A 22,622-nucleotide genomic window follows, 5' to 3' on the forward strand; every position below is an offset into this window, starting at 1 on the left:
AATAAAGATCCTCCTGCCAGTGGAAATAAATGTCCACATTGTTATTTTGGCACTGCAATGGCTTGACCTGTTCCATAATTTTTGTCTTAAATGATTAAAATGGCTTGTGTGCAAGTGTAAACTAATTGCAACTATACATTACTACTTCCACTCGGCTTGAAAACCATGGATTCAAATATCTTAGGGGACGAGTAGGTCAATGTACAAAGCCTTGGGAGGGCAAAGGTGAGCAATGGAAGCCAGAGACTTCCTGGGCCCAAACTCCATTCCAATCTGACAGAGAATAAACACAACAACCCATAAGTGTAATTGCTATCATATATATTTATTTTCTCCTTTTGACTATTTACACACCTTTATTTTGGCATACTTTTCAGAAACATAATTTGATGTTTCTTCATGTTTTCCTTCTTTGAAGTCCAGATTGGTCAAGGTCTTTTTCATGCAACACTGTACATTTAATGAGGACAAAGAGGCTGGGTTGTCTTGGGGGTAGGGGGTGGTCTCTGATGTTCTGCACCCTTCTGCAGGTCAGGCCAGTAAGACATGTGGGTCTTGGTCCTCCTCCTCTCTTGGTTTCCTTGAAGATGTCCATGTTTGTGGTTTTACTGTATTTCATTTGCCTCAGAATGGCACTGCCTTGCCTGTGCACTGAAGAACTCTCTGGCACTGCCCAAAGTCAGGCACTACAGCCAGTTTCACTACACTCGGGCACCTTCAGTTCTGCTGATGACCCCTGACCCCAGGGATGCAGTCTGGCAAGATAGTGGGTGCAAAGTCTCACGCACGTTGACAGAGGTGACCCTGACCAACCGGGGCTATTTTATAATTGAAATATCAGAGAGATACTGTAACACACTCCCCCCCACCCTGAAAACCCAACACTGATAATAGAGATTTCATATGGATCACAGGATACTACACAACAAACACAAACACACTGCACTTTCAATAGAAGTCACGATTTCCTCTGATGCTCATCACCACGGCAGGGTACCATGCAGGTTGATAGCTGAGCAAATGCATTCATTAGTTAATAGCTCAAAGGGTTAGTTCTTTTATGTACAGAATAAAGAAACCTCATTAGGAATGGCCACAGTCTCAGCAAAACTCAGTTCTAAATATGCAAAGACCTCACTGCCTTGCTATTAACAAGATGACACGGGTTGTATGAATACATTTTACAAGTTCCAGTAAGAACCATAAGATCATCCGTTATCTCTGTAAAGGCACCCCACAGTGGCAGATGGAACGGGCAAAGAGTGGCAGGAAACGTGTCACATGTCCTCACAGCAAGAGGACACTCTGAAGAGACAGAGGGTGTCCTTCCTGTGGTAGTGCAGGAAAAGGAATTCTAGGGACAGAGTTAATGGGATAGCCCATGTGAAGAAAAGAAAGGAAACGTGGGTAGGAAAGCAAAGTGAGGGGTGCTCCATCCCAGGCTCAACGAGACACTTCCTTTCACCTGAGCTCCAAATGATTCTCACCATAAGCACTCTCTGATTGGCTGGGGCTGAGAAAGGCTCTGTTCACTGGACCCCCAAGAGTGCCCTGCCAGATGCTCTGCACTTCCAGAGTTACCTGGTGCTAGATGAGGCGTGGGAGGGGATGGAGGCAGCTGGCTAAGGATGGGGCTCAACGATGACGCTGACGACAGAACACACACAGAACACGGCAAGGGGAGATTTGGCAATCTGCAGGCTAGAACGATCAAATCCATGATGAACGACTCAGAAGCTTCGAACTTCCGCAAAGGTGTCATTGCCAAACCTCCACCTCACCTTGACACTTAACCTCACATGGTGTGAGTTGCAGTCGAGTTTGACTGTTCTTGTTGCAGCACTTTAGGGCAAGATGTTCTTTTTAAGGTATAAATATTTTATCTAGCTACATGGATCTACAGAGATATTTACAACTGGCCTCTCCACCCCCTCCTCTGAGCTCTGATGCCTTCCTGTGCATTGATGTGAAATACATCTTCAAACCTACTTTCTGGTCTCCACTGCTCAAATCTCTCTGTATGCCATCACCCCAAATAAATGGCTCAATTCCCACAGGGCTCCAAGGCCCCCCAGGGTCCTGGAAACTCAGATCCCAATCAACCGACCAACGTTTAGGCTCCAGGAAGCAAGTGTTTCAATAGCCATGATGGGAGCCTCAGATGTGGGGTCATTTCTCTCCTTCCAACCTGCATCTTCCTGTGAGAGGTGTCCAAAAAGAGAGACGAGCTTAGACATTTCAGTGGCAACTTCTTTATTTTTAGCTGTTTTGTGTGTGTGCATGCACACAACTAGGAGGGTGATAGTGTGTGACTGTGCATGTGAATATGTATGTGGCTGTGAGTGTAAATGTGTTTGTGTATACATCCATTTAGTGCTGAGGGTGAGTGCCCACATGTGTATACATGTATGCATGACTGTGTAGGTCTCTCTGGCTGTGTATGTGTAGGAGGCTCTATTTGTACCTTGTGTGTATAGAGAAGAAGACACAAGAAGCTGGGCTGATCTAGGTAATCAGCCCCTGGGGCTCCTCTGCACCTCTCTCCTTGGTGAATCCTCTCACTCTTTTGACAATCTCTTTCCCTAGAGAGGGTGAGAGGAGGGACTCCTGGATTCCAAATCCATCATGGTCCCAAGATGCAGGATGGGTTACTATAGTGCTGTGACCCCTAAAGGACCCGTCCCCACGGTCCATACCTGCAGCTCTCTCCCAGGCACCTCTGGTTCTCTGCATCCGGTGTTGCAGTTGATTCCCCTGGGCTATTTCCTCACATCACCCACCTGCTTTTGGCTGCCTTCAGCCCCCACACGTGTCAGGCTTACAATATGATTGCAATAAGGGGATGAGTTATAAGGGCTATATACAACTCCCTCTCCAGTTCTTGTGCTTTCCCCACCCATTGTCTACATCATGTATCTGTTCTTGATGCATCTTCAAGGCATGCCCTCGGCCCTCCCTTGGCCAACCCCTGCCTTTGACCTCAAACATGTCATTCCAGGACAAACAAAGCACAATGCTCTGTGTTCCCAGCTTATCCCATGTTCGAGCACCTCCTACCTCAAGGCACTAAATTGTCACTTCCTGGGACCACATTCACTTCTCCTGTGTCTTCTGTCCAGGAGACAGCACAGATGGGTGGAAGGAGGAGAAGAGTGGATGGGGACCGGGAGACACTGCTCCCTGGAACAGGGAATTGGAAAGGAACAGTCAGTTAACCAGCCCGGCCAAATAAGGCCCTCCCCCACTTATATGGGAACAGGCCAAAGGAAATCAGGTGGTTCTAGAAGAGCCACCAACAGGAAATATATAGGCTCTCAGGTGTATTTCCTTTCACACTTATTCAAATCAGATAAATAAATTTGAGTATGCACATATGCTCCCACACACACACAGCATATACCCATGTGTGTACACACAAGCACACACACTCTTTCATAGGGGTGTGCACACACAAACATGCACCACATGTTATATATACACTCTTATACACACCAATATAGATTTACACTGATATACATAGGTCTGTACAGCTTCTCAAATGGTTGTATGTACATAATTACCTTGATGCACACATGCACTCAGGTATACACAGAAACACAAACACAGAAACACAATCAAGAGGGGAGGTGGCTGAGGGGCTGCAGGAGAGGCTGCCTGGGCAGGAAGGAGAAACATAGGCTGAGCGCTTGGTAAATCTTATTCTCCCATGGCCTCTACTAATGAGGTGGAGCTGCCAAGAAAACTGGGGTGCAGGCTACTTTCTGTTTCCCTTAGCCGCCTCACTGGGTGGGCGGTGGCTGTGTTCCACATGCTGGGTTCACGCTCAGTGGCTGGTCACTGGTCACTTCCTGCACAGCTGTTCCAGGTGCTATAGAATTTGGTCTGGTGCCTGGCAAATAAACAGAACCTGATGGAGCACCCCCATTTGTAAAGATGGGGAGGAGAGAGGGGAGCACTTCAGTTGAGAGAGTTAAGAGGATAAGAAGAGAGAAGAGCAAGTGGAGTGACTCTACCACTTACTAGCTGAATATCCTGAAGCATGATACATAAACTCCATTTTTCCCCCTTGGAACACTGGGGACAATGTGCTCTGCCTTCCCTGGCTACTGGGCTCCTGTGAGGGTGTAACAACGTGATGGGTCAGTGAGCTTGTTGACATTTGCTATGCACTAGACACACAGGATTACTATAGAGATTCACAACAATTGTTTGTCTGCTATTCTAGATCAGGTGACGAAAGAGCAAGTCAAAAATTTCCTGACCCTAGTCTCCGTTTGGCAAGTGCTTGCTCTGTGACTAGTGATCAAGTCAGCATCCAACATCCGACCGACAGATGTACCCCATCTGTACAGTCAAGCACTGTGAAGCAGAAATATAGACAAGAGAAGGTCCAATCCCTTCAATGATGTCAGTTCAATCTGGGAGTCTCCAACTTGACCTCATCACCCCTGCAAGCTCCTGCTGGAAACATGATCTGTCACTCACTCTGACATCTCACTCAGTACCCCTACTCACCCACACTCCATTTCCAATCCCACACCACAACACTGCATTCAAAACATAACAGAAGAAAATAGTGAGGAAGAGGCACTTTCAAGCCATGGCTAATCCTTCCCCTGTGTACCCTTGCTCAACCCAGCTGGACTTTCTCCTGTCAGGGGGTGAACAAGGACCATAATCCCTAGGAAGGAAAAACAGAAGTATAAAAGTAACGAAAAAGAAAAAAAATCCAATACCTCAGGGAGGGGTGCAGAAAACCCCCCAGAAATATTCATGCACAGGGCTTGGATCCTTCCTCTGTCTCCCACCCTGACTTTGTCCTCCAAACATTTCTAGGGGCTTTTCTGTGCTTCAGAGATATTGGAAGGCTTTGAAAAGGTGATAGTCTTCTAGCAGAAAAGGAAAATCAATGTGGTATTCACCTCCAACTCCTCTTCAATCCCTTTCCTTCCAGCCAGAACACATCCTTTCCAACTACTTCCCACCTCATGTTTATAAAGAGAAAGGCAGAACTGATTCAACTGCCCAAATAACCAGAAAATAAAATGAAGAAAGAAGGCAAAATGGAATTGAGAGGAGCCATGAAGGGGCACTATGGGACTAATTGAGATGATATGCCCAGTAGACAATGTTGAACACCACAAAGGCAAGAGGGAAGAGGATCCGGGACCACTTGTCGACCTTAGGGACATAGTCAGGGTCAAAGAGCTTGGAGGAGAACCCTTCGGTGAAGGAACACCCAGGACTTGGCGGGCAACTGTCATCAGACTCGGAGTTACTGTCCTTGCGTCGGTTAAGGCGCATAAACTTCTTAGCATTAGGCCTCCAGTTGTAAAGATCATACCTGAGTTGCTTCTCAAGGTCAAGGTAGCCACTCTCAACTCTGATGTCATCAGGCAAGCTACGGATCTCATCAAGGTTGCTACGGATCTCATTAAGGTTGCTACGGATCTCATCAAGGCTGCAGCTTGCTTCCCGCACATGCCTGTGGCCGTAGAGCAGCAGAGGCCTCCCACTAGGGATATGGACAGGACTCTCATCCAAGCTGAAGTTCTCTTCAGGGTCTTCTGGGTCACTGATCTCAGCGTGGTCATGGGCCTCAGCAAGGTTGCGCATTTCAGTAGGAGTAACACTGTCATCATTCTCAAAACCATTAACGTGAATGCCATACCTGTGTGGGGCCTGCTCTGGGGTGGAGGGGAGATCGCTCAGGCTTTCTCTAGAGGCCAGCGAGGCCAGCTCTGAGAGAGAAGACAGTGAGCTGAGGCTTTCTGCGGTGGCCAGTGGGGCCTGCCCTGGGATGGAGGTCAAAGAGCTGAGGCTTTCTAGGCTTGCCAGGCAGGCCCGCGCTGGCCTGGATGACAGAGAGCCACTTTCATCTTCTATGCTAATCTGGTCTTCCCTCAAGGAGATAGTAGACACATTTATGGCATCAGGATTTGCAAGCCCTACATGAATAAGCACTGGTGGTGGGGAGGGAAGAGGAGAGAGAGGGCTTTCCTCATCAACAGTTGCAATGTGAGTGTCGATCTCTTCCACTGACAGAATCATCTCTTCTTGGGATCTTCGGTTTGCAAAGGGCTGAGGAACAGGACCAAGAAGCTATTAGCATGTAAGGGAAATCCACGGGGGCTGCCAAGCCTGCGTTTCCTTGGGGCAGCTGCTCTCCCTGGAGTGCTATGCAGTGGATAGAGACAAGGCCTCCTCGGGCAGATGTGGTTGGGCTTCCTGTGAAGGAGGGGGGTACCACTGGCCATGAATGTGCTGCTGGCAATGAGAGCCTGAGCATGGCATGGCTTTGGGAATTGAAAGAGCAAAGGATGGAGGGGTAGGCCAACCCCTTTGGTGTCTTTCTCTTCCTTTCAGCCTCCCTATGCTCCCCTTCCCTCTGGTTCTATCACCTGCCCTTGAAAGTATACTAAGTGGACTGGATTTGAGGTCAAAAGGTCTGGGAAAATCTAGTTCTGCCACTTACTGCCTTGTGACCTTTGGACAATGATTTGACCTGTTAAGGAGTGATGATAAATTGTTCTAGTTCTTTGTTATCTGATGTGTGTGTGTGTGTGTGTGTGTGTGTGTGTGTGTGTGGTGCAAGGATTAAAGGAACCAAGAAATGTGAAAGGGTCAAGGGTTAAGCTTAGGCATAAGAGGTGCCTAATCCCTCCCTAATCAGGGAAAGCTGAAAAAACCAAACCTGCAGCATTACTTCCCGATATCGGTAGCGGGCCATGACTCTTCGGGCTCTCCTGCGTCGCCTTTGGTTGCGCCGGGATCCTCCTCGGCTGTAGTAAAGATAGTTGATGTAGACATATTCCAGCAAGGACAGGAACACGAATAAGAAGCAAACGACCATATAGATGTCGATGGCCTTAATGCAGGCAACTTGGGGGAGTTTATCCCGCAGATGTGAGTTGATGGCGTTCAGGATGAGCATTGAAGTCAGACCTATAAAGAACATGGCACAGGATTAGCCTCCTCAGGTGGCTGAAGTTCTGGGTGAGCCATCAGGCCCCTGTCCCACAGGAAGGATGTATCTCTGGGGTGGGGAGGACCCTCAGCTAAAGGCCTTAGGCTCTCTAGGCCTGGGGACTTTGCGCTCTCTTTGCTCTTCCTCCCCAGCTTTATACTTGGCCCACGCTTTGATGATTGTGACTTTCTCATTAGAATCAAGTCCAAAATCTCCAGCCATGGTTTCACAGTGACTTACATCTCCAGCCTCTTTTGCCTTTCAGTATGTAGGCTTTCCTTTAGCTCATGTCCCTCAGAAAGGTTTGTGAGCCCTTAAAATATTACCCAAATCTTAAAGGCTCAGTCCAACATGTGCTCCTAAAGAAGGAGGCTGAGAAGTCTGCCCCAAAGATGGTGAAGGATAAACCAGACCTGGACATGGGGCACACTGGGTCCATAGAAACTTGGGAGCTGATTCTGTAGGCCCCTCCCAGGTATTGCTCAAAACCACCTGGTTCTCCCCATTGCTGGGACAGGAAGTTCTAACTGCTTAAACTGGAATTTCGAGGTCTTTCCCAGTTGGCCCTCCTGTCTCTCTGTGACTCTTCCTACTTCCCCAGCTTCTGCCCCAAGCACCCTGGGATGTCCTCCCCTTTTAGGGCCCCTGTGCCTTTTAATAGTGATTTCCTGTTTTACTGAATGACAAGTCTTATGCCTCTGCGTCCTGCAAGCCTTGAAAACCCAGTTTGAGCAATACTTTTTTTTAAGATTTTTATTTATTTATGATAGTCACACACGGAGAGAGAGAGAGAGAGAGGCAGAGACACAGGCAGAGGGAGAAGCAGGCTCCATGCACCGGGAGCCCGACGTGGGACTCGATCCCGGGTCTCCAGGATCGCGCCCTGGGCCAAAGGCAGGCACCAAACCACCGCACCACCCAGGGATCCCGAGCAATACTTTTTTGGTGCACTTTTAGCCAACAAGACCTGGTCATTTCCTCCTTTGGCATCTCACAGTGTCTATCCCAGCATCCCACTAGACACCCATTGAGGGCAGCTTCTCTGGAAGTCCTCTACTGCCATTTTGATGGGCATTTTGATATGCTGCTTAATCAACGTTTGTTGTATTGCATTTCTGATCTAAATGTATGACTTGTTCATTCATGCATCCAGCAAATAATGATTTCTAATACTTCAGGGCCAACAGGGCAAGATCCCAGCCCTGATGTTTTTTTCACATTTGTCTCCAACATCGGGCTCTCTTTTGGGGACTTGCTAAGCCCCTGGTTATAAATGCCTGCTGGGCAGGCACCATATTGCTTCCTTCCCTGTGTGGTCACACACCATTCCAAGTATTCCTCTCTTACTCTCGACTTTTTTCTGAGCAAGATCATCCAAGTTCCTCCCTGGGATGAGGACAGGACCTACCAACTGTCACCCTGGCTGCAGAGGATTCATAGTTCATCCAAAATGATATCCAAGAGACGACAGTGGTAAGAACAGTAGGCCAATAGATCTGCACAAGGTAGCTGGTAACTTCCCTCTGGACCAGGAACCTCAGTATCAGGCGCACATAGGAACCTGGCAAGGAGACACAATGGTATTAGAGTGGCAGGGCCGAGGGGATTTTCAGGGTGAAGTACAGGATGGAGGAGGGGAAGCCTCTAATATTCCAGCCTGGGCAATCTGCCAATGTGACCCTATTTGCTGCCTTAAGGCCAGTGACCATGGCATGTCAGTAGGCCCATATGGCATGACAAGTCTGTTCTCTCCTCCTTCCTTCGTCACTTGTTTCATGTCAACTGGTTTTGAGATGGGGGATACAGGAAACATTTAAAAGATACAAACAGAGTGGGGAGAGGCTGACTCAGGAGAGGAGGCCTGTTTTTATCAGCAAGCACATGAACCTTTTGCACTCATAGAGTGTCAACTGGGCCAAGCACTCCCACACTGATTTCCTCATTTGAAGGGGATTTTGGAAGGCGTCCAGAGCCAGAAGGCAATAGGAGAGGAGGCAGCAGAGAGTGTAGAGGTCAAAGGCAGACAGACATGCAGTTTACCAGGGTACCAAAGACAGAAGAAATGGGAGAGAAGATCACACCCACCTGTGTAGAAAAACACCTCTTTGCTACTCATCGTCTTTCCCAGGAAGCTGAACTGAGGAATGTGCAGCTTCTCAGTCCCCTGGATGGCATTCCCATTGCCTTCCCAGTATAATACAATGTCTTCAACCGTGTAACCATCTGCGAGAGGGAGAGAGAGTTGGTCTGAGAAAGCAGGCATGGGCAGATTTCACGCCAGAGCAGTCTGTGGAATCCAAAGGATGGTCAGAACGTGCACTTTTGGAGCACCTTTGTGGTTTTCTGTGTCTGAGCACAAGGGAGGGGGGCACTAGGAAAGGAAGTCTCACTTAGGAATTTCTTAGCTAGTTAAGGAAGCAGAGTAAACAGATGTGCTCCTACCCACTGGCTTGTCCACAATGTCCCTGTGGAACTATTTACGCGTGAAAGGCCACTTTCTGCCAGATGCTACATATATACCTCTGTCTGCCTGCCTGCCCATCTACTGAAGAGCGAGAGAGTGGGGAGGCAGGGAGTAGGGGAGATAACGCCCTCCCTCTCACTGTCTACTCCACCTTTTGAACCCCAGGTAGAACAGAGGCAGCCTCGGAAGATATACGTACAGCTCTCCACTTCCAGCTTGCAGGTCTGCTTGTCCAGAGGGAATTTCTGCAGATCCAAGGAACATGCTGCTGTGGTGGTAAGTCTGCAGAGGAAAAGCAAAAGGAAGGGAAAAGTGAGTCAAGGCTAGGCCAGCAGCCACTCCTGAGAAAACTGCAGGGGTGTGGAGGAGAGAGGCGCTCCATGTCCCGACCGACCCACCCAACACCTTCCCAAACTGCCTACCCTCGAGCTGGGTTGTCCTTCCCTCCCTCTGTTTTTTTTCCCCTCCCTCTTCCTTTCCTTCCCTTCCTTCCTAGGGCTGAGCTGACTCACAGTTGCACAGGGAGGAGAGGGCAGGTGTATGTGACAGGGAAACCAAGAGGTGTGGCAGGAGGCAAGGAACAGAGAGGTACAGTAGGAAACCACAGGGCAATAGGATGGGAAAGGCTCTGGAGGAAACTGGATGGAGAGACAGGGAACGGACTTTCTTGCTGAAAAAGGAGCAAAACTGGCAAGAGCCAAATGGGCTGCACAGAAGCAGCTGAGGTACCCAATCTGACGTGGAGTGCCCGTATGTGTTGTGCATGTAGGGATGCGAGCTGTAGCCCAGGCCCACCTTGGGCTCCGGGGTGGGAGGTGCTCCCACTGAGCTCTCCTCTCTCTGTGTCTGCCTATGCACGTAGGCCACCAGGGCCAAGCAAAACAACGGGAGTAGGTATAAATGGGTAGGACGTATTAACATGTCTCAGGTGGGATACAGACTGTTGGGCAGGGGCTTCAAGTTGCCATGTGGTGGGTCTGTGACAGGAATCTGAGGAAGGATCTGGGAGGAGCTGGGGAAGTGAGACAAGTGACCCACCACATAGAAGGAAGGCTAGACCTCGAAGTGATTTCCAATTTTTTTTTTTTTAGGATTTTATTTTTTGTTTATTTTATAGAGAGAGAGAGAGAAAGAGAGAGAGAACACAACACGAGCAGGGGTAGCGGCAGACAGAGAGAAAGGGAGAAGTAGACTCGCCAATGAGCAGGGAGCCCAAAACAGGGCTCGATCCCAGGCCCCTGAGATCATAACCCGAGCCGAAGGCAGACGCTAAACCAACTGAGCCACCAGGTACCGCGGTGATTTCTATTTTGTACACCGGGTAGGGTGTGTGTGTGTGTGTGGGGATGTGTCTGCCTGTCTGTCTGTCTCCCTTCCATGAATCGTCCACACAGCATTTATTAGCTGAGGGCCCTTTTAACTGAAACAAGTATGACCAGTGACCTTGTTTCCTGCAAGCTTTGTTGTTCTCTGACTCTAGCACCTTGGACCATGGAGAGAGAGAGAAACAAAGGGATAGAGCAGGAGCACCCCAGGGGAAGAGAGACTCAGAGACAGAGGCTGAACCCTGGTGCAACTACCTCTTGGAGAAATTTTCTGAGCTCCGTTTATCTCTTATGCTTGTCTTAAGTGATGGTTTGTAAGAGACGATGCTGTGACGAGAGGCTCAGTGACCATATGCTGTGCTATAAATAAGCCAGTGAGGATTTCCAGTGTGTACACATCCTACGTGTAAGAGCCATAGACAACAGGCATAGTACCGCACACCCCGGGCCCCCTGCATGATGCAAATATGACCAATGGCCGAGATTGAGCCCCTCCCTCCCTGAATGGGCTTCACCATTCATTTGTCTCCCTCCCTCACTTGATGGAAGAGAAAAGAAACAAATATAAATAACAGAATGTATAAAATGCATAAAAGGTGGAGGTAGAGCTCTTCGAATTGAGAAAATTGAGGAGGATTTCTTGACAAGGAGGGCATTGAAGTTACAGACTGAAGGATGGCCAAGGTGTGGGGACAGGGCAGCCAAGGATGGCTGTGAGAAACTCTGAAGGTTTCACTTTGACTACTGTGCAGGAGGAGTGAGGGGGCAGTGCAGGACAGACGTGGAAAGCCACGGGCTCCTTAGTGTGTCCCTTACGGTGCATTTATGGGATACGTGGTGGGAAGAAGGAAGCCTGCCAGGATGGTCGTCAAGGCCCTAAGGAAACTCACCGCATGCCATACCGCACCGTTCCATCCGGGTGAAGCTGAAACACGCGGTTTTCCACAGTCACATCATGCACAAAAGCATCCTTGCTATTTAGAAAGTAGCAGTCAGGCACCCACAACTTCTCCAGCATCCGATAGTCCAGGGTCAAGTTCAGGTCGGTCTCATGGTATGCTAAACGTGGATCTTTCCAGGTCTGATGGAAAAACATTGTGATCGTATAGTCCTGGAGAAAGAAAGGGAAATTCCAGTCATAAGTGAGCTCATCCAATTTTCCATCCTCAAAGTGTGTGTGTGTGCGCACATGCATGCAGGTGTACAAAATACATCACAAATACAGACGAGTATTGGAACATATAAGAATGTTAGATGTTAAGAATAAACTGAACTTCATGTATTTAAACTCCAGGTTAAGGAATGACATATTACCAATAACTTTCAAGTTTCAGTGTGTTCCTTCTAGAGCATATTCCCCACACCTACCTCCCAGCAGTATCTGTTATCTTAGATTTTAGTGATAATAGCTCTATTGGTTTGTTAGTTTTATTTTCTATATAGGTATTTCTAGGAAACATATTGCTTGGATCTATTTTTAATTTTTTCTTCCAAATGGAATTACACTGCATGTATTCATAATTAGTTTCTTTCACTCAAAATTCTATTTGTGAAACTCATTCATGTTGATGTCTGTAATTAAAATCTGTTCACTTGCCCTGGAGAGACTATTCCCTTGTGTGAACACACAGTACGCACCAAAATCAACATGAAATAAAAATTGTGATGTGAAAGTTCCCCTTTACCCCCTCACTGGAAGCAGATGAGAGTTCCCAATGCTCATGCCTGGCCAAGACTGGTACTGTCTGACTTTGGACTTTTGTCACTCTGGTGCATATGTAATGGATTCTTGCTCTGGTTTTAGTTTGCATTTCACTGATTCATAATAAAGTCTGACATATTTTCACATGTTTATCTGCCACTTTGTTGTCTTCACAAAAGGGAAGTTCCTGTTCAAATTTTCTAATTATTTTTCTATTGTTTTTAAAATATTCCCTGCATAGAGCCTGCTTCTCCCTCTGCCTGTGTCTCTGCCTCTCTCTCTCTCTCTCTCTCTCTCTATAATGCCCAGGAATTATATAGATTTCCAAGAGCAGCTCTTCGTGTTGCATAAATCTTAGTCCACTCTGACTTATCCTTTTACACTTGTTATACTGGTTTTGTTGTCTGTTTTGTAAAACAGAAGTTCCAGAAGTCTTGGCTAGTTAGAATTTTAATATAGGGGAAATTTCCAGAATTTATTTGTATGGTTTCTGTTTTCCGTGACTTTTTAAAAAAGTCCTGCCACAAAGACATAAAGACAATATTCTACATTCTCTTTTAAAAGTTTCATAAGCCTTTAACTTTTAGGTTTATAACTCATTTGGATTTATTTTTTTGTTCAAGGTGGCTGTAGTTTCTAAAAGCTACCATGTTCACTTATGTGGGCTCTGCCGCGAGTCAGAACAACTAGAGTTGGCTTATGACCATGCTCCTTGCCACATGTGCCCTGTCCCCAGTCCCATTACTGAAGCTGACACACTTACCATAGTCATTTCTGAGATCTGCTCGATACTGGAGACATACATGGATACTCCCACGGGCACAGGGGCACCTATAACACAGGAAGACACTATTACATGCAGACTATGGGAAAGCCTGGACTCAGGAGCCAGACTGCCTAGCTTTGGACCCTCTTGCGACACTTACTAGCTGTGCAACCTTGAATAAGTTATGTAACTTCTATATTGTTTTCCGGAGTGGCTGAGGTTCCTCCAAAAGTTATAAATAGGGCAGCCCCAGGGGCCCAGCGGTTTAGCACTGCCTTCAGCCCAAGGTGTGATCCTAGAGACCCGGGATCAAGTCCCACGTCAGGCTCCCTGCATAGAGCCTGCTTCTCCCTCTGCCTGTGTCTCTGCCTCTCTCTCTCTCTCTCTCTCTCTCTGAGTCTGTTGTGAATAAATAAATAAATCTTTAAAAAATGGTTAAATAAAAGAAAAAAAAAGTTACAAATACAACTACCCTATGATCCAGCAATGGCACTACTCCATGTTTACCCAAAGAATACAAACAATACTCATTTGAAGGGACACATGCACCCCAATGTTTATAGCAGTATTACCTACAGTAGCCAAACTATGGGACTGGCCCAAGTGTCCATCGACTGATGAATGGATAAAGAAGATGTGGTGTTTATACAATGGAGTATTACTCAGCCATCAAAAAGAATTAAATCTTGCCAATTTCAATGACATGGATGGAGCTAGAGAGTATAATGCTAAGTGAAATAAGTCAGAGAAAGGCAAGTATCATATGATTTCACTCATATGTGGAATTTAAGAAATGAAACAAACGAGCATAGGGAGAAAAGAGAGACAGAGGCAAACCAAGACATGGACTCTTAACTAGAGAGAATACACTGAGGGTGACCAGAGGGGATGAGCGGGTAGGAGGACAGGGATGGGCGAGACAGCTGATGGGGCTTAAGGAGGGCACTTGTGATGAGCACTGGGTGATGTATGGAAGTGTTCAATTGCTACATTATACACCTGAAACTCAAAGGATACTGTACGTTAACTGGAATTTAAATAAACATTACAAAAGTTACCTAACCTGTACAAACCTAAATTTCCTCATGGGTAAACTCAGAATAATGACAGCACTGATCTCATAATTAATGCAAACCAACCACTTAGAGCAGGGCCTGGCCATGACAGGATAAAAGGAAGGGGTCAGGTGAGATAAAGAGAAAATAAGGAGATGAAGCACACTTTTTCTAAATGTTTCTGTGATAAAAACTCAAGAGCAATGAGCCCAAAAACAAGAGCTAAGGTTTGTGTTGTGTATGAGCATATTTGCATGAGTGTATGTGAGTTAATATGTGTCTTTGTGTGAATGAACATGTGTGTTGTGCACATGAGTGTGGGTGAGTACATTCATGTGCATGAGTGAATGTGTGGTTGTGCTCATGCACAGGTGAAGGTGTCATTGTGCACATGAGAGCATGTGAGTATATGAGTGAGAATGCATGCGCACATTTGTGTACTTAAGTGTGTTGTGTGGGAGTAAATATGTGAGCATTTGCATGTATGTAGGCATGTTGTATGAGAGTGAATGTGTGTGTTCATAGGCAAATGAACGTGTGTTCGTGTATGAGTGTAACTGAGTGAGTGAATTGTGATTATGTGTGAATGTATGTAAGCTTGTTAATGTGCAAGGGAATGTTTGAGCGTGGGTGTATTTGTGAGCTTATCTGTGTGTGTAAATGTGTGTGTGTGTACGTGAGCATGTCCATGCATAGAAGTGAATGTGTGTGTTCATATATGACTGATTCCATGAGTGTGCTTGTGTGCTTGCATACACTGCATGTAAGTGTGTAAGCATGTAGGCAGGTTGGTGCGTGGAAGTGAGTATATGAAATGTGTTCATGTGCAAGTGAACATGGGAGGTTTGTATTTGTGAGTTTGTGTGTGGGCAAATTTGTATGTTCATATATGTGAGCATGTTTGTGTGGGAGTCAATGTGTGAGCATGTACATGAGTGGATGTGACCATGTCTGTGTGTATAAATATTTAAACATTAAATATTTTAAGTGTTTTGTGAGAAAGTAAATGGGTGAGCATGTCTATAAATATGCTGCATTCATATAGAAATGTGGGTGAATATATCAGTATTTTTAAGTGTGTTTGTGAGCTAGTACATGTGAACACGTATGTATTTAAGTGTATTTTGTGGGAGTAAATATGTGGGTTGTCTGTGAGCCTCTACCTATAAATGTATTTTTAAGCATGTCCACGTGTGAGCAAATGCATTCATGTTTGTATGTGAAAGATACTTTTACGTGAGTGTATGTATGTTTGTGTGTTGAATGGATGTGTCTGTGCATACATGTGTCTGAGCATATTCATGTGTAAGTCTGTGTGTGAGCATGTTAAGTCCATATATGAAGGAATGTGTAAATGAAAGTGTTTGTGTGAATGAATGAGAATGTAAGTGAAATTTTGTATGTGACTGTGTCAGTGTGAGTGAGCATGTTCATTGTGTGAATATATTTGTGTGTGTGGCCCTATTTGTATACAAGTTAGAAGTGTGATCAGTGACCATGTTTACATCCTCACACTCATCATACTTATATATGTGGGTGTCTGTATGTAAGCTCATTTATATGCTTGAGTGGGTGTGTGTGAGCATGTTTGTGTGTGATTAAATGAGTGTACATGACTGTGTTTGTGTGTAATTGAATGTGTGACCATACTGATGCACAAGTGAATCCATGAGCATATTCACCTGTGATCATGTGTCACTGTGCAGGGATGAGTAAATGTGTGAGCAGGTTAATGTGTGAGTGTTTCCACATGTGGATGTGAATGTGTGTTCCTGTGTGGGCACATTTGTGGGAATTGATAAATATGTGGACATGTTTGTGTCATGTTCATGTGTATGAGCAAGTTCCTCTGTGAGTGACTGTATTCGCCTATGTGTGTGCAGTTATGTTAGTGTATGTGCATGTATAAGCATGTGGAGATTAGTTTATGTGTAAGCTCTTTTCTGCGTGTGGGTGAATGTGACTCATGTATATGAACGAATGTGTGAACGTGTTCATGTGTACATCCATGTATGTGAATATCCCAGCGTCTGTGTGTGGAAGTTGGTATGTATGTGAGTGAATTTCACAGTGTGTTTGTATATGTGAGCAAGTTGGTGTGCAAGTATAAGTGAACATGGGAGCAAAAGCAGGTGAATGTGTGTATGAATACATTTTTTTAAAGATTTTCTTTATTCATTTGAGAGAGAAAAAGAGTGCATGAGTGGAGGGGGGAGGGCAGAGGGAAAGGGACAAGCAAACTCCCCACTGAGCAGGGAGCTTGATCCCGGGACCCCAAGATCATGACCTGAGCGGATGTTGGACACCTAACTACCTGAGCCACTCTGGCACCCCTGTGTATGAATAAATTGTTGAGTGCATTTGTGAGAACATGCTCCTGTTGTCTGTGCATGTGTAAGGTGTGAGTGTGACTGAATGTGTGTCTATGTGAGTTTCTACCTCCTGGCTTTCTTTTTCTGTCCTAGGAGTTAGCACTGCCCACTCAAACGTGATAAAGGATGTGAAAATATGTAGTAAACTATACGGTGCAGTGGAAAAACACTTTTTTGTGGTTTCCCTTTGGCTGAAAGCTGCCTTTACCCAGGCCCACAGCTAAGCCATTATTTTATATGTATCACACCACAACACTGCTAGGGGAACATGCGGGACACTTGCAACTTAGCCCACTGGCTTCACTGCAGGCTGACAGCCGAGAAACTGAGCTGCGGGCAGTCTGGGTGGCTCAGCGGTTTAGCGCCACCTTCCACCCAGGGCGTGATCCTGGGGACCTGGGATTGAGTCCCATGTCAGGCTCCCTGCATGGAGCCTGCCTCTCCCTCTGCCTGTGTCTCTGCCTCTCTCTCCCCCTCTCTCTCTCTCCTCTCTGTGTATTCTCATGAATAAGTAAATAAAATCTTTTAAAAAATGTAAATTTAAAGAAGAAAAGAAACTGAGCTGCAAAGAGGAAAAAGTGTTATTCCTATTCTAGTGCTTCAAAAAGTGACAAGTGACGGGGCATTGGCATATGAATGGCAGCTGAGAAGTAAATGGGCCTCTCTGTGAGGGCGTAGCCCAGACTCCAGCACTTAGGGCTCCCGTGAATGATCCCTGGCAACACAAGTAGTGATAGGGGTTTCTAGAAATGTAGTTCTTTTATTATTATAGCCTTTGAGGTTCCCTACAGGCCTTTAGAGGGTGGAAAGTGTGTTCACCAGGCAACGAACCCTAGAGGGGCCAGGCAGCCATCCCTGCCCCCACTTCACTCTTGGGTCAGACTTCTCATCTTAGTGCCACTCAGGTAACCCCATCTCTTACAGTGGAATCCTGGGGGACCTCAACCCTAAAGGGCCAGGAGGTAGCCCTGTCCAAGGGCCCCCAGTGGAAGAAGCATGTGGGAGCTGAAATGAAGTTCACATTCCCCTCACCAAGCCAGGAATCCTGGCCTGGGGATGCAGCCTGGAGGAAGGACACCTGGGACTGTTTTCTAATTTACCCATCTAGAGGGGACACCTTGTGGGAGTTTAGCCAAGGTACCCCACAGAGGGGAACAAGAGGTTTCCAGATAAGGTGTCTAAATGCTATCTCTCGGGTGATGGTCTCAGCCTCACTTCCCATTGTTATCCCTCCTGATGGGCTCAGGAAGGCAGAAAGGGGTTAACCACTTCCTCCCTCTTGAAGGTTTTGGTACCACGAGTCCTTGTCTTTCCTGGCAGCCATCAGAGTAGGAGAGGAAGAACAGATAAATCAAGGAATGATGAAGATGTCCCACTCGTTCCCTTCCTCTAGGCCTATGTCATGCCAGGTGCTGAACCAGGTGAAGTCCCCAAGGACTTGCCATTGGTAACACTGTGGAATCCCTACCTCTCTTGCCCAGAAAGAAGCAACTGGCTCTTCCTCCTCCTCTTCCTTTGCCTCCTGAAGTGATAAGGTTCCCATAGCTTCATTACTGACCCACCCACCCTGACCAGTTAGGTGAGGCCTCTGTATCTGAGGTGTGTGTGTGTGTGTGTGTGTGTGTGTGTGTGTGTGTGTGTATGTCCTAGAATCTCAATTTCATTTGGACAGAAGGGAATTTGATTCTGTGTCTAGTGGGAGGCATTACAGGGAGTCCTGGGTTACCCCAACCCTGAAGCCCCTGACCCAGGGTCCCATTGATTGACACCCCCACCCCCAGCCCATATAACAGTTGCAGACAGAGCATGTAGCGCCTCCTTCTCTCTAAATGCCGGGAAGTCATGCACTGTCCTCGCTCTACCACCTTCATCTACTATTTGGCCAAATCAGGGACCCATCTTTTGTCATATGGCCCAGGTGTACATGCCCATAAAGCTTAGTGTAACTTCGGAGGTTAGGCATCAGGTGTTAACAAATCCGAGTTAGTTCAGAAGACGATTGTGAGGTGCCCTGGTGATACTGTGGACCAGCCACACCTGATAATCCCCAGAGGCTGGGGTTCTTGCCCTTGCCCCCACCCCACCCCCATGCCTGCAGAGACTGCAACCTGAAAAAGTGCGAAGGGTATGCTTGGTGTACTTGACCAGCTGTTGGTCAGCATTTCCTGAGAAGCGTGACCATGAAGAAGGGAGGAAGTGTAGTAGCAACTCCCTTGATAGCCACAGGAGTTTGGTGCAGCATTTCCAAAACCAGTGTCGCACAATGGGGTGCTGGCTGGGCCCAAGCATCTGGGAAAGAACCTGCCTTCTCCCGGCTCCACTCCAGCTTTCTAAGGTGCAGCACACACTCACCCTGGATCTGGGACTGCCCCTTCTGTCCCCAGGCAACACCAGTTAAGCAGCCCGCTTCCAAAGCATGAAGCTTTGGTTTTCCTGGGGGCTCTCCAGGCAAATCACAGCGCCCCCATCGGTCGACCTCGCTGGCTGTGTGCCCTTCAGCCCTTCAGTGTGGAGGTTGTTGTGAATTCCAGAGACCTCTATTCATATGTACCCAGGGGGACCATTAGCATTAATTAACCCTTTAGAGTTATGTGTGTAGTTCTAACACTTGCAGGAAGTGGAGTGCTTTCTCCAACGTAGCCACTCTGACTTTTAGCTCTTTCTCTGTTTCCTTTGGACGGAAATGTGACTAACTTTTCTTTAGCGTACCCCTCCTTTTGTCCGCCCTTGGTCTAGGTCTCCTGGATGGCTCCTGGGCCAAAGGATGCCACTCCTGTTCTGTGCGGTGGGAGTAGATTGGCTGTCCCTTCAAGCTGTGTGATTGAGCCCAGGCACCCCTTTCCAGGGGGGAGGATAGGTGGAATTAAAGTAGAAACTCATCTATTGGCTTCCCGTTTCAGTTTCTTGGTCATTTCTCTTTTCTGTGCTTGAGATCTCAGTGCTGGGTAAGGAGTTTGGATTATATTTGGCAGTTAAATAATGCCATCAAAAGTTTGAGAGGTAAGTGACAAGGCTGGATTTACAAAGATCACACCGCAGTGTGTTGAATGAACTGAACTTGGTGGGAGCTGAAGGCTTTGGCTGAGGGGTGGTGGGGTACAAGTGCCCAGGACCTGGGTGGGAAAAGTAAACTAGACTGAGATGATGGTGCCCTTAGTTTTGAACTAGCTAATCACTTTGCAAGTGTCCAAGGTGCAAAGAATGTGGGCTCAAGTAGAAGAATGCACGCCCCAGCCCCCAGAGATGGAGCAGAAAAGTCTAGCCTGTGAGACACAGCAGTTTTGTCTGTGGTTACTGCTTCTCCAGCCACACCAGGGAGTGCACTTCAGGCTGTTGTAAGGGAAGGGGCATAAGAAGGCAGAGAAGTGGGTGAAATTGCAGGGGTAGAGCAAAAGGCCTGGGGGTTGGGGGCCTCGAAGTGCTCTCGTGCAGCTTTTCCACAGAGTGGGGAAGGTGGGGTGTGGAGAGGCAAAAGTGTTGAGCCTGGGGAGTGCCACTGGTCAGCGTCCAGAACAGGGCTTGTCTCCTTGCATCTGTCTCAGCTCTATTCCACCTAACACAAAGGCTTCTAGAATCTGGATACGTCTTACCTCCAAAATTTGGCCTCAGACGGACATCATAATTCGACAGGACCCTGTCCAAAATCTTGTGAACCACACCTTCATTTGCACATTTTTTGCTGAAACAGAGAAGTCATTGGGAAATGCTGGTCATCAGTACATGCCACATTGCATCTCAGGGAACAAAGAACACCCCAGATGTCAACTTGCAAGGGCCTTCTTTTCTCCTCCACACATGCAGACATGTACAGTCATACATGTACCCGTCTCTCCCTGCTCCCCTCCCTTCCAACAGTGAGTCAGCCAGAAGCGCAGCAGTGACGCAGACTCCTTTTCCCCCCTCCCCCTCTTCCGCTGTTATCCAGAGAATGGGGCACAAAGACTGGATGCTTGTTACTGGGCAGGATTGGGGAGGGGGGGAATGAGGAGGGGAGAGTGGAGGGGAAGTGAAGGGGGGAGGGAGTGGGCAGCTTCCAGCCCTGAGATAAACACATTACTTCAACCCCTGAAGAAGCTCCATCTTGTCAACATCCTGAATGCAGCTTTCCAGGTCAGTGGGAGTGTTCCCAGGGACACCTGATGGCCTTTGGAAAAGTCATCTTCCACCCTCGGTGTCTTCCTGAGCTGAGCCAGCCGGTTTACATCCTCCAGCTTAGTCACATTTCCCCTACATAGGCTACGACTGGGCATTTTGTTGTCACGTCTATGTAAATCTTGTGCGTATACAACTCTGTGTATGAAGACTTGACATATGGCACATGACGCAGAGAGAGCCTTGCTCATGGAGCAGAGATTTAAGACCCTCACCCAAACAATTTTAGATTTCTGGGGCCCAAGGGCTGTTCTCAAAAAGACATAGCAGACCTCTCTCTGGCAAAGCATATGCTTCCAGCCTAGACGTGTTTTGGGTGAGCACATGTAAGTGGACCCATCCCAGCCCTGCAGAGAGCTGGCCTTTCTAGAAGTCTCTGAAGCTCATCCAATTCACCTGGATCTTCTGTGGGGCTCTTTTCCTCAAAAGGGGTTTGTGAATGAGAACAGGCCCTGGGCTTCACTAGGACTCTTAGGATGTTTGACGCATTGACCAGGGAAGGAACATCAGCCCCTGCAAATCTGAGCGTGTGTGTGTGTGTGTGTGTGTGTGTGTGTGTGTGTTGGTCAGGGAGATGGAGAGGGAGAGGGGGAGAGAGTTCACTAGCGCAGTCTGGTATGTCGGGTGGAGGACATTGCAGGGCTGTCTGCTGGAACCTTGCCAGACTGCCCCCCCCCCACTTTTTTTCTGAATACATGTTCATTTCTGGTTTGTCATTTAAAAATCATTCCTAATCATCTTTCATGACAAAATTTCATTTTGCATCATTCCAAAGTGTACACATGTATTACTCTTGAATTAAAGCTACGCATTCCCACCTGTTCAGTACCACACTTTACCCATTCGACAATGCTCAGGATCCGTAGCTCCTGCAAATACACATTTTTGTGTGATCTACATGTAAAGTCTGTTTGTTTAACATCTCTTCAGATATTTGCAGACCCAAACAAACTTGAAATCACATAGAAAAGAAAAAAAAACCCAAACCTCGAATCCTCAAATGTTTTCACAGGAGTGCGTACAAAGCACACCCATCTCAAGCCACACGGCTAATAGGGTTATGTAGCCACTGATCCACTCTCTGGGCTCCGATGAGGTTGAGTCAATAATTTCTATCTGCGGCATCGGAAAAGGTCTCTCACCGCTCAACACACACGAACACACGCACAAGCTTCAGGGAACATTCTAAAATCCTGACTCAAACAGGTGTCTCTATACTGTCTATGTTTTGTGAGTTGTCCATCACCCCGTACTGCCTTACCCCCCCAATCCCACAGGTGCCAATGGATATGACTGGGGAAACCTGCCCGCGGCCTCGGTCCCGGGGGTGCGTGGCGGACCCCGCGGCGAGGGCATCGTCGTCCCCCTGCCCCCGGGGCTGCAGTCTGGGCACCTGCGGGGCTCCGCGGTAACAGGTGGGCTGAAGCACCCAGCTCTATCTCACTCGCCGCCTGCACTCCCACCCACCCGCTCCAGAGCCCCGCAGGCGGGACCCCAGCGCCGGGGCTCGGCGAACCGGGTTCAAGTTACCCCAGCCCGCTCCGTCCAGGAGGCCCGGGGCCGCACCCCCCCCCCCGGTCCCTGTCGCCGCCATGCCCGGGCTGGCGGCACCCGCTTACCAGTTGAAGAGGTTCAGGATGACTTCGGGCACGGTCGGGGAGAGCTCGAAGTGGAATTTTGGGGTAGGACTGGGCTCGTTGCCCTCCGCGAGCCAGGTCCTGATGAGGAGCAGGAGCACGGCGGCTCGCAGGATCCCCCTGATACCCATGGCCACCCCGCCCCAGGCTGCAAGGCGCGCGAGACGGCAGTGCGCGGCCGG

At 47.7% G+C, this 22,622-nt stretch overlaps 1 protein-coding gene across 1 annotated transcript; it reads right to left on the minus strand.

Annotated features, from left to right (window-relative positions):
* Positions 1-318: 318 nt before the first annotated feature.
* On the minus strand, positions 319-22,622 carry GABRQ (gamma-aminobutyric acid type A receptor subunit theta). The gene is made up of 9 exons (XM_072815651.1): positions 22,423-22,622; positions 20,242-20,330; positions 13,222-13,289; positions 11,647-11,867; positions 9,631-9,713; positions 9,053-9,190; positions 8,376-8,528; positions 6,695-6,945; positions 319-6,081 (listed from the first exon to the last, which is right to left on the minus strand). Exons 1-9 carry the CDS (start codon positions 22,569-22,571, stop codon positions 5,101-5,103), a joined length of 2,133 nt encoding a protein of 710 aa, XP_072671752.1. The 5' UTR covers positions 22,572-22,622; the 3' UTR covers positions 319-5,100.

This window comes from Canis lupus, chromosome X (assembly GCF_048164855.1).
Source record: "Canis lupus baileyi chromosome X, mCanLup2.hap1, whole genome shotgun sequence".
Taxonomy (NCBI): Eukaryota; Metazoa; Chordata; class Mammalia; order Carnivora; family Canidae; genus Canis; species Canis lupus.